Source organism: Callithrix jacchus, chromosome 5, assembly GCF_049354715.1.
Source record: "Callithrix jacchus isolate 240 chromosome 5, calJac240_pri, whole genome shotgun sequence".
Classification (NCBI taxonomy): Eukaryota; Metazoa; Chordata; class Mammalia; order Primates; family Cebidae; genus Callithrix; species Callithrix jacchus.
This window is the reverse complement of record NC_133506.1, coordinates 164,206,757-164,218,411: the sequence shown is the minus strand read 5'-3', so window position 1 is coordinate 164,218,411 and position 11,655 is coordinate 164,206,757. Positions and strand designations below refer to the sequence as shown.

At 42.0% G+C, this 11,655-nt stretch overlaps 1 protein-coding gene across 2 annotated transcripts in view; it reads right to left on the bottom strand.

The window, feature by feature from the left end:
• GPALPP1 (GPALPP motifs containing 1) overlaps positions 1 to 11,655 on the bottom strand; it is a 41,773-nt gene that overhangs the window by 24,193 nt on the left and 5,925 nt on the right. For both annotated transcript variants that reach the window (XM_008998219.5, XM_008998218.5), the window contains exons 2-4: positions 5,327 to 5,459; positions 3,166 to 3,267; positions 580 to 664 (exon numbers count right to left, since the gene is read on the bottom strand). In XM_008998219.5, the coding sequence (XP_008996467.1) occupies positions 580 to 664; positions 3,166 to 3,267; positions 5,327 to 5,459 (320 nt within the window). The remainder of the gene's footprint in view (positions 1 to 579; positions 665 to 3,165; positions 3,268 to 5,326; positions 5,460 to 11,655) is intronic.

The window sequence follows — 11,655 nt, the reverse complement described above, 5'->3', positions numbered from 1 at the left end:
TCTCTGGTCTTTAGCATTTGTAAGGTGCAGACAGCATCTATTTCGTGAAGCTGTGGTGGAGATAAAATCAGGCCACATGTAGGGGAAACGCGTTACAAACTATAAAGTACTCTACAAACCTCAACTCTTGTTAAGGAGAAAAACGGCCTTTATACTGTACTCCAAAGTCATTTGGTCTATCTTTTCCTAAAATTACTTATCCACCAGTGCATTTTTTTATACACAGGTCCCAGAGCTGGGTAGGAGAAAGTAAATTTCAACGTAACAACCATTATTAAGAAGCTCTTCAACTTTGTCTCCTCCAGGCCAAATCACAATCATTCCTTAAACTCTTCATGTTGCATCCTTCTAACTCTTTAAAGTCTCCTTCAAAGATAAGAAGCATGAATAGGTAACACGCTGTCAACCTTGTTATTTGCCTAACAGAATCTCAGGTTTATGAACAGCTTTTGATTTCATCTGCTTATGTTACAATCTTAAATTAAATCCATCTGAATATAACCGAGTCTTACATTACACTTGAGTCCAGTTACAATACATCTTATTCTTTTCAACCTTAGAGTTGAAATGGGATGATACCTGTTGTTCTGGATCATCTCTGCCTTTGTCACTTTTCCGTGTAGCTTTAATGAAACCAGGTGGCAATGCAGGACCTATCATGGGCCTGAAAAATAAAATGTACTCTTATCATTTACACTTTAAAAGGCAGTTTTCAGAATAAAAGTTCACAAAAATAATAAAGTCAGATAGTAACAAATGTTGAAAATAAGAAATTCATTTAACACATTTTTACTAGTATTACCTAGTATCTTTCTGCTAGATGTCTTTTAAAAACCTAACTTTCAAAATTCAATTTTCTACTTGTTAGTCAATAATTAGAGACTAAGCCAATAATTCTCAATCTTTGTGACACTGACATATGTCCAATTCCTAAAAATAACTGTATTAAATATAAATGGTAATATTTTAAAAAAATTGATGTACCAAAATATGTGACGGTCTTTTTTTATTTTGTGCCTTGGCTTTCCTTCAGTTTGATATTCATCATCCAGTGAAAAAAGTACCTTAGGGGCATTATAATTATGGTCAGAACTGCCAAAGTAGAAATGGAGTTCTTCTAAGGCCATATGTCTATATGCCATTGCAGTATTAAAAATCTATACATTGTTCTCACTAATAATACAGCAATGACATGGAACTGTAGAAGAATGCAGCTAGTTCATTCAGACTCAGAGAAAGGGAAAACAGTTACTATGCTAACCACATTCCGTTTCCTTAAGACAGTCCTGGTCAGTAGTCACTCTGCTTTTAAGATGAGCAAAATAATGTCCAAGATTAACGCAATTACTAAGTGGCTGAGCTAGAGTTGAAACCCTGGTCTTCTTCATGTCAAAGTTCATTTTCTTTCGAGCTGTCCTACTGCAACATAATGAGGCAACTGCCATCACTTCAAAAGAGAGACTTGCCTGAATACTGGATCTTAAAAAGAGACAGGCTTACTTTATGTAGAAAAAAATTAAAAAGATTAAAAATTAAAAAGTACTCTCTTTCATACTTTTAAGTTTCTTCATCCTGGCTTTTGCACCAATGTTTTTCCCATAGTTGTCACTGTGCCAGTTACCAACCCAGAGGGCACTGAAGTCCTAAGCTGAAATGTCCAGGTTGCACCATGTTCTATTAGAACCCCACAGACAGGCATCCTGGCAGGGGGAAGAGACAGTACTGGCAGTCAGAAAGTCTGGATTCCCATCCTGACCATTTAATAATCTCTTATCTTGGTTCACGAAACTTCTTTAAGCAGAACAATTTGCATATAAAAGAGAGAAGTTTGGCACTGCTAAAAAGATAAACTTAGGTATCACTTACAAGCTAAGAGTACAGAATAGGTTTTTTTCTGAGTAAAATTTTTAACAATCTACAAATGCAAGTATAGCTTAACTTTCTGGCCTTGGGGGATTGGTCGTGATAAAATTACTGATATGTAAAAATCTTAAAAATATAGTAAAGAATGTAACCATGGCATGCGATGGTACTATAAAAGGTTTCTAACTCCAATATATGATGCCAGCTGTTTATTTTACACATATATTTTATTACTGTCAAAATATAATTCTCAAGAAAAAAACCTACTATACATTTAAGTAACGTGTTTTCTGAAAAGGAATGTTACATCCTAGGGGTCAGCAAACTTTCTATAAAGGGCTAGATAGTAACTTTTAGGCTTTGAGAGCCACACGTGGATCTCTGGCATATCTGTCTTTGTTTTTTTAGCTACACTCAAAAATGCAAAAATCATTCTTACTTTGCCTATCTCTGTATATCAAAAAGGATCAAAGTGAATGAAATTAGGAGCTGCCAAATGTGATTGTAAACTTTGAATATAAAATAACCTTTTCTGCTTGTTCTTGCAAACTGGTGTACAGTATTATGAATTATCAACAATTTAACATGTAATCTTATATTTGGCATTTAAAAATTTTACAATTCTGGGAAAAAGACAGGAATAAATATTTACTATATACTTACTCTGTGCCAGGCTCCATATAAATTACACACACACACACGCACACACACACGCACACACACGCACGCACACACGCACACACACATACACACACGCACATACACACGCACACACACGACTAGGTAGATAACTATGAAACCTCAAACATCACAACAGTTCTGTAAAATACATGCTGTTATCCTAGTTTACAGATAACAAATTTGAGATGCAGAGAAGTTAGTCCAATTGCCTAACATGGCACATGGGGATCTGTTTCTTCTATTGATAAATAATTAAGAAAACAAATGAATTAAAAGTTAGAACATCAAGATTCTAGCCCCGGGTCTGCTACTTACTATGTGAGTGACCTTCTCCGTTATTAAAGTGGGGAGAGGGATAATCCACCCCGTTTACCACAAAACATTTTTCTTAATATCAAATAAGAGATGTGGAAGTTTTATGTAAACTATGTAAGTGTCATAAACATGTAAATAATTAATTTTATTATAGGAAACAACTTCATTTACCTATGAATGACCCATTTCAAAATGTTATATAAATATTTCAGTTAAAACATAATTTCAGACAATTCTTTAATTAATTAAGAATTTATTAGTTAAAATGTTAAAGAAAGACTAGCCTAAAATATTACACTTTATCACCTTGGAGGAGAATCATCCTGCTTTTTAAATCCAGGAGGAAGGGCTGGTCCAAAAAACCCATCATCATCATCTTCGTCATCATCCTGATTTTTCCTCTGTTTTCTGAAAACACAGTAGTATAACTTTATGCATATATGTCAACATTGTTTTCACAAAAACACATTTTAATTAAAAAAAAGCATTAAATCTAGTTGTATAAATACTACAACAATAAATTAATCTTGCCAAATAAAAACTGGATGCTACAATAGTTCTTTGTGTCTTTATTTTTTGAGAGAAAGTGTTGCTCTGTTGCCCAGGTTGGAGTGCAGTGGCATGATCTTGGCTCACTGCAACCTCTGCCTCCTGGGTTCAAGCGATTGTCCTGCCTCAGTCTTCCAAGTAGCTGGGATTACAGGCACGCACCACCACGCCTGGCTAATTTTTGGATTTTGAGTAGAGATGGGGTTTCGCCATGTTGGCCAGGCTGGTCTTGAACTCCTGACGTCAAGTGGTCTGTCCACCCTGGCCTCCCAAAGTGCTGGGATTACAGGCGTGAGCCACCACACCAGGCCCACTACAGTAACAGTCGTTCTTAACTAATCTTTTCCTGGAGTTTACTTTTGGCCTAAACTACAGATTCGGTTATTTCTTTACAGTGGCAATATATCACTATTCTACATTTTCTGTGGTATTAAAGATTCCCCTCAATGATGTTTCCAAGTCTACTAGTCAGATGTTTCTCAGTGAAAAGTTTATGACTGACTTTTATTCTCATTTAAGAAAGGGTTTTAAGTTGCTACTTCTACCTGATAATATTTAAAATGAATCAAAAAAGCTTGTTACCCAATAATAAACAAAGATTTGACTTCTTACTAGACCCATGGTGGGTAAGGCTAGATTAAAAGAAAGCTGAGTGAGGTGGATCACACCTGTAATCCCAGCACTTCGGGAGGCTGAGGTGGCTGGATCACTGGAGGTCAGGAGTTTGAGACCAGCCTGACCAACATGGTGAAACCCTGTCTCTACTAAAAAACACAAAAATTAGCCAGGTGTGGTGGCGTGCGACTGTATACCAGCTACTCGGGAGGCTGAGACAGGAGAATCACTTGAACTCAGAAGGCAGAGACTACAGTGAGCCGAAATCACATCACTGCACTCTAGCCTGGGTGACAAAGTGAGACTTTGTCTCAAAAAAAAAAAAAAAAAAAGAAGAAGAAAATATTAGTTTATTTAAAGGAAATATACACTGCATATATGATTTTAAGAAGAAATGCTATGGTTTATGTAGCCTATTTCATCAATTCAATGACATCTTAAGAAAATCCTGCCGGGTGCAGTGGCTCATGCCTGTAATCCCAGCACTTTGGGAGGCCAAGGCAGGCGAATCATGAGGTCAGGAGATCGAGACTATCCTGGCTAGCACAGTGATACCCCTTCTCTACTAAAAATACAAAAAATTAGCTCGGTGTGGTGACATGCACCTGTACCCACCCCCGCCAGCTACTTGGGAGGCTGAGGCAGGAGAATCACTTGAACCCGGGAGGCAGAGCTTGCAGTGAGCCAAGATCGTGCCACTGCACTCCAGCCTGGGCGACAGAGCGAGATTCCAACTCAAAAAAAAAAAAAAAAAAAAAAGAAAAGAAAACTCCTTTACATAAGAATTTTATTGGCCGGTGTGGTAGCTTATGCTTGTTATCCCAGCACTTTGTGAGGCTGAGGTGAGCGGGTCACTTGAGTCCAGGAGTTTGAGACCAGCCTGGGCAACACGGCGAAACCCTACCTCTACAAAAAATCTGCCAAAAATACAAAAAATTGCTGGGCAAGGTAGTGCACACCTGAGGTCCCAGCTACTCAGGAGGCTGAGGTGGGGGGATCGCTTGAGCTTGGGAGGTGGAGGCTGCAGTGAGCAAAGATGGTGCCACTTCACTCCAGTGTGTGTGACAGAGTGAGACCCTGTCTCAGGAAAAAAAAAAAATTGAAATTCTAGATATCTCTATAGCTGCGCACTACTAGAATAAACTTCCTTGCAAAAGGTATAGTTCAGGATGAAATGCCATAAAAAATGATTTCTTCCTGTGCTGTGTAAACAGAAATGTATCTCCTTACTAGCTATCTCTTCCAGCCAACTTGTACGAACTCTGAAGTTTGGTCTATCATTTAATTTAATTAAATGACTGACCTTGCAGTTGGACCAGTGTCATCATCTTCAGATTCTTGATTTCCTTCTTCGTACAAAGAACTACTGTCTTCGTCGCTGTCTGATGAGTCGGAACTACTGCTTTTGTAATTAGGGGGCAGAGCCGGTCCTGCAACTAAAGCAGAGTTGCCGTGTGTCATAACTAGCCACTTCTGTTTCAATGACCCCTTCTAGCTGACACTTCACTTCCTTTTCTGAAATAAACAGCACTGGCTGGCTGTCATTTATGACTCACTTTAATCTCACTTGCTGTTGTCTGTGTAGTGATTTTGTCTTTCCAACTCTAGGAAGGCAGACATCGTGTCTTACACAATCTCTTTTTACGAGATTCACAAAAACTTTGTTAATATCTGAACTTAGAAACCTGAACTTACAGATACAACAACAGCGTGTCATTTCTTTGATAACATGCAGTTTTTGCATTGGTTGGGGCACCTGCCAAAAAACAACAACAACAACAAAAAAAAAACACCAGGCTTCATGATTTTTTTGTTGTTGTTGTTACGGTTTATGGTAGGACCACTACTTAAAAAAAAATCTTTCCTGGCATCCCCACATTTCTTGGTTCATTTTCTTTTTGAGATGATTTTTCAAGCAGAAACAAAATTAGAGTCACTCTCAGTTTTACTGCTTGCTAATAGTTACAGGGAAGAGAATGAAGGGGCATTGTAAAGTGGATGTTAGGGAAGGTGGAAAGGGTCTTCTAGGCCCACCTGACAGAGTGATGTTAGGGAGGGTGGAAAGGGTCTTCTAGGCCCACCTGTCAGACTGATGTTAGGGAGGGTGGAAAGGGTCTTCTAGGCCCACCTGTCAGAGTGATGTTAGGGAGGGTGGAAAGGGTCTTCTAGGCCCACCTGTCAGAGTGATGTTAGGGAGGGTGGAAAGGGTCTTCTAGGCCCACCTGTCAGAGTGATGTTAGGGAGGGTGGAAAGGGTCTTCTAGGCCCACCTGTCAGAGTGATGTTAGGGAGGGTGGAAAGGGTCTTCTAGGCCCACCTGTCAGAGTGATGTTAGGGAGGGTGGGAAGGGTCTTCTAGGCCCACCTGACAGAGTGATGTTAGGGAGGGTGGAAAGGGTCTTCTAGGCCCACCTGTCAGAGTGATGTTAGGGAGGGTGGGAAGGGTCTTCTAGGCCCACCTGTCAGAATGATGTTAGGGAGGGTGGAAAGGGTCTTCTAGGCCCACCTGTCAGAGTGATGTTAGGGAGGGTGGGAAGGGTCTTCTAGGCCCACCTGACAGAGTGATGTTAGGGAGGGTGGAAAGGGTCTTCTAGGCCCACCTGTCAGAGTGATGTTAGGGAGGGTGGAAAGGGTCTTCTAGGCCCACCTGTCAGAGTGATGTTAGGGAGGGTGGAAAGGGTCTTCTAGGCCCACCTGTCAGAGTGATGTTAGGGAGGGTGGAAAGGGTCTTCTAGGCCCACCTGTCAGAGTGATGTTAGGGAGGGTGGAAAGGGTCTTCTAGGCCCACCTGTCAGAGTGATGTTAGGGAGGGTGGAAAGGGTCTTCTAGGCCCACCTGTCAGAGTGATGTTAGGGAGGGTGGAAAGGGTCTTCTAGGCCCACCTGTCAGAGTGATGTTAGGGAGGGTGGAAAGGGTCTTCTAGGCCCACCTGTCAGAGTGATGTTAGGGAGGGTGGAAAGGGTCTTCTAGGCCCACCTGTCAGAGCGATGTTAGGGAGGGTGGAAAGGGTCTTCTAGGCCCACCTGTCAGAGTGATGTTAGGGAGGGTGGAAAGGGTCTTCTAGGCCCACCTGTCAGAACGACTTGCTCTCACTTTACATCTCAGCAAAATTACAAATTACTGCACGGTGTCACTGCAATGTTGTGATGTTGGTGATGGTTCCATACAGACACAATTGTCCAGGCTGACCCTAAGTAATGATGCTAAAAGACTGCGTCATAGTTCCCAAGTCTGGATACTTAACAGACTCCCTAAAATGTATTTTTTAAAAAGATTCATGGGCCCTTTTCTCTGATATTCTGACTCAGATGGCCTGGAGGAGGGCCTGGAAATACGATTTTCCATAGAGCATTCTGGGTATGCCATTTATTCAATATTATAATAATAGTAACAAAAACTTAAATGTAATAAATAAAAAACAAATAACATGGTTTGAGTTCTTAGGATTTATAAATTGTTTTAAGAGATATATGCATCAACCTATTTAATTCTGATAATAATCCTATGAGGGAGGTAGTATAATTATTTCTATTTTACAGATAAAGAAACTGAGGCAGAGAATTAAGTGACTTGCCTAACTTCACACAACTAAATAGTAGGGCTGGGATATGAACCCAGGAGTCTGATTTCAAAGCCTAGATCCCTAACCATTATACTAGCCAATATTCAACAGTCAGCAACCATTCATCCAACAACAGTTATTAAGTAATACTTCTGGCCGGGCGCGGTGGCTCAAGCCTGTAATCCCAGCACTTTGGGAGGCCGAGGCGGGTGGATCACGAGGTCAAGAGATCGAGACCATCATGGTCAACATGGTGAAACCCCATCTCTACTAAAAAATCAAAAAAATTAGCTGGGCACGGTGGCGCGTGCCTGTAATCCCAGCTACTCAGGAGGATGAGGCAGGAGAATTGCCTGAACCCAGGAGGCGGAGGTTGTGGTGAGCCGAGATCGCGCCATTGCACTCCAGCCTGGGTAACAAGAGCGAAACTCCGTCTCAAAAAAAAAAAAAAAAAAGTAAGTACTTCTAGAGAAACAAACATAAAAAGCATTAAGATCAATTCAGACAGTGTAAGTGCTGCTATGAAAATAATAGGAAAAAGGTGACACTGTGTATGTGGGAAGGTAACTTTAAAGACAGTGGTAACGCAAACATCTCTGAGAAAAAGACACTTGAATGGAGATTTAAATGATGACATGACAGAGGCCACGGACAGAGGAGCAGCCAGTGCAAAACTCCTATGCAGGGAGCAAGCCTGATATGCTCGAGGGACAAAAAGGCCAGTGTGGCTAAAGAGAAGCAAAATGACAAAATGACAAGGTGAAGCTGGATGGCATAAGGGGCCAGACGCTACGCTTTGAACTCCAGGTTGGCCACTTACTAGCTGTGTGGTTTGGATGAGTTACGTAACCTCTCTCTGTTATACTCTTGCTTTGTAAAATGAGGTTAGTAATACGTTCAACCTCACAGGACAGTTGTGAAGATTACAAAGCACCTAACGAAGTCTTTGGCATATAGTAAGCGCTCAATAGATGCTAGTAGAGGCTGTAATAAGGAGTATGGGCTTCCCTTTCCCCTTCCATTTTCTGTTCCCTTTCCCTAACAGGCAAGGTCTCACTGTGTTGTCCAGGCTGGAGGGCAGTGGCTATTCACAGGTGTGATACCACTGCTGATCAGCACAACAGTTTTCACATACTTTCTGACCTGGGCTGGATCACACCTCCTTGGCAATCTGGTGGTCCTCCGCTCCCAGGAGGTCACCATATTGATGCTGAACTTAGTGTGGACACCAGATTGCGTAGCGCACTATAGCCCAGAACTCCTGGCCTCAAGTGACCCTCCAGCCTCAGCTTCATGCATGCACCACCACATCCAGCAGGAGTTTGGATTTTTAATCACAGCAGGCAGTCACTGGGAGGTTGTGTGTCAGGAGAGACATGATATAAATTATCTAAAACAAACCTAAACAAACAAACGAAGAAAACAGTCTGCTTGTGGACAGTAAAGAGAGATCAGCAACAGGGGATATGCATTAGAAAGCGGATAAAAAATGGTTTGGGCCAGGTGCAGTGGCTCACTCCCATAATCCCAGCACTTTGGGAGGCTGAGGCGGGCAGATCACCCAAGGTCAGGAGTTCAAGATCAGCCTGGGCAACACGGTGAAACCCTGTCTCTACCAAAAATACAAAATTAGCTGGGCATAGTGGTGTGTGCCTGTAATCACAACCTTGGGAGGCTGGGATAGAACTGCTTGAACCTCGGCAGTGGAGACTGCTGTGAGCTGAGATCAATGTGGATATGGTGAAGATAGTCGTCCAACCATGTGAATGGATTTAATGCCACTGAATTGTACATTTAAAGACGGTTAAGATGGCAAATTTCATGTTATGTGTATTTAATTACAATTTTTCAAAACTGAAAGAAAAAAAAAAAGAGTCTGGGCACAGTGGCTCACACTCCAGCACTTTGGGAGGCTGAGGTAGGTAGATCGCTTGAGCCCAGGACTTTGAGACTAACCTGGCCAACATAGTGAAACCCTGTCTCTACTAAAGATACAAAAATTAGCCAGGTGTGGTGGTGTATACCTGTAATCTCAGCTACTTGGGAGGCTGAGGCAGGAGAATCACTTGAACCGGGAGGCAGAGGTTGCAGTGAGCTGAGATCATGCCACTGCACTTCAGCCTGGGTAACAGTGAGGCTCTATTTAAAAACAAAACAAAACAAAACAAAATCCCCTTCCCAGCCAGCCATTAGGTTTCTTCCAGACTCCATACAAAGGACTATGGTTAACTACATTCATGCAGGTCCTGGCTTCCCCAACCCCCATAAATCCTGGGCCCCTCTTACAGAATTTTGTTTTTGAGACAGGTCTTGTTCTAACACTCAGGCTGGAATGCAGTGGCATGATCACAGCTCACTGCAACGTCAAATTCCTGGGCTAAAGCAATCCTCTTGCCTCAGCTTCCCGAGTGGTTAAGACTGCATGTGCATGCTACCACACCCAGCTAATTTTTAAGTTTTTAGTAGAGATGGGGTCTTACTATGTTGCCTAGGCTGTTCTTGAAGTCCTGGGCTCAAGTGATCCTCCCACCTTAGCCTCCCAAAGTGCTGGGATTATAGGCGTGAGCTACTGCGCCTGGCCAGGAATTTTCACTCTGTCCTCTACTTGGCCAAAAGGAATCTACTGGGTACACACTTTGTGCTGGGTACCCTGCTAGTATTGGTAATTACAGAGGCTTAGGAGGTGGTTCCTTTCCTTATGGTTTACTGGGGCAAACCAGCAAGCAATCCAGCACAATAACTGCAGATACAGAAAACCACGTGTACTCCCATCCTTCACCACAAACACTGTGGTCCTGGCACCAGCAGGACCAGCAGCAGCAGCTGGGAGCTTGTCAGAAACGCAGAATCGCAGGTCTCACCCAGATCACCTGAATAAGAGTTGGCATCTTAACAAGATCTCTGGGTAATCCACGCACATGTTCAAGTTTAAGATGCACTGCTACAGAAGACAGAAATAGGGTGACCAGCTGTGCTGGTTTGCCTGGGATTGAAGGGCTTCTTGGGATATGGGATTTTTAGTGTTAAAACTGGGACAGTCCCAGGGACTGAGGGGTTAACTTAGTCTTTGTTTCTGAACTTGGAATACATTAAAATCCTGAAAGGGGAGGAAAGAAGAGAAAGAGACTGGGTAGGACACTGAAATATTTTTTTTTAGAAGTTCATATCCTGTTTTAAAGATTCTGATAGGAACTTTCATTGGGAATCATTAAACAAAGATGTTAGATAAGCATCTAAGTTTTTATATAAAAACTTTCACCCTGTGGGTGGGAATATCATCACTTAAAGAAGAGAATAGAGTATAAAAAAAGAGGGCTTGGGACACAGCTTCGAGAATCTTTAACACCTGAAGGTTTAATAGAAGATAGAATATTGGAGGAGATGCAGAGGAGCTGCCTAAAGACAAGACAGAAACGAGGAGTATGGAATCACAGAAACAGAAAGGTGTGTGTGTGTGTGTGTATGTGTTTAAAGATAGGGTCTTGCTCTGTGGCCCAGGCTGAAGAGCAGTGGCATGATCCTATATCACTGTAGCCTTGCCCTCCTGTGCTTAATTGATCCTCCCACTTCAACCTCCCCAGTAGCTGGGACTACAGGTGCACACTACCACGCCTGGCTAATTTTTTAATTTTTTATTAGAGATGTGATATTGCTATGTTGCCCAGGCTGGTCTCAAACTTCTGGGCTTGAGCGATCCTCCCACATCATCCTCCCGAAGTGCTAGGATATATAGGTGTGAGCTACCATGCCCAGCCGCATGAGAGCTTTAAAAGGAGCAGGTAACATTAAAATACTGTTAAGCGTCAAGTAAGAGAAAGACTGAAAAAGTTCCACTTGATTTAGCAGCATGGAAGGATCTATATACATATTACCTTTGAATACAAATGCAAAAAGCAAAAACAAAAATAAACCTTCAGTGACATCTGTTGCTCTTGGAATAGAGACCAAGGTCCTTCACGTGGTCTCTCCAGTCCTCATTTGCGTTCCGGCCAGAATGTGGCCATCCGGGCAGCAGCAGCGATCTCGTCTACCCCTCACTTTCGCTGCTTCTGTTACCCGGTCTTCTCTTCTT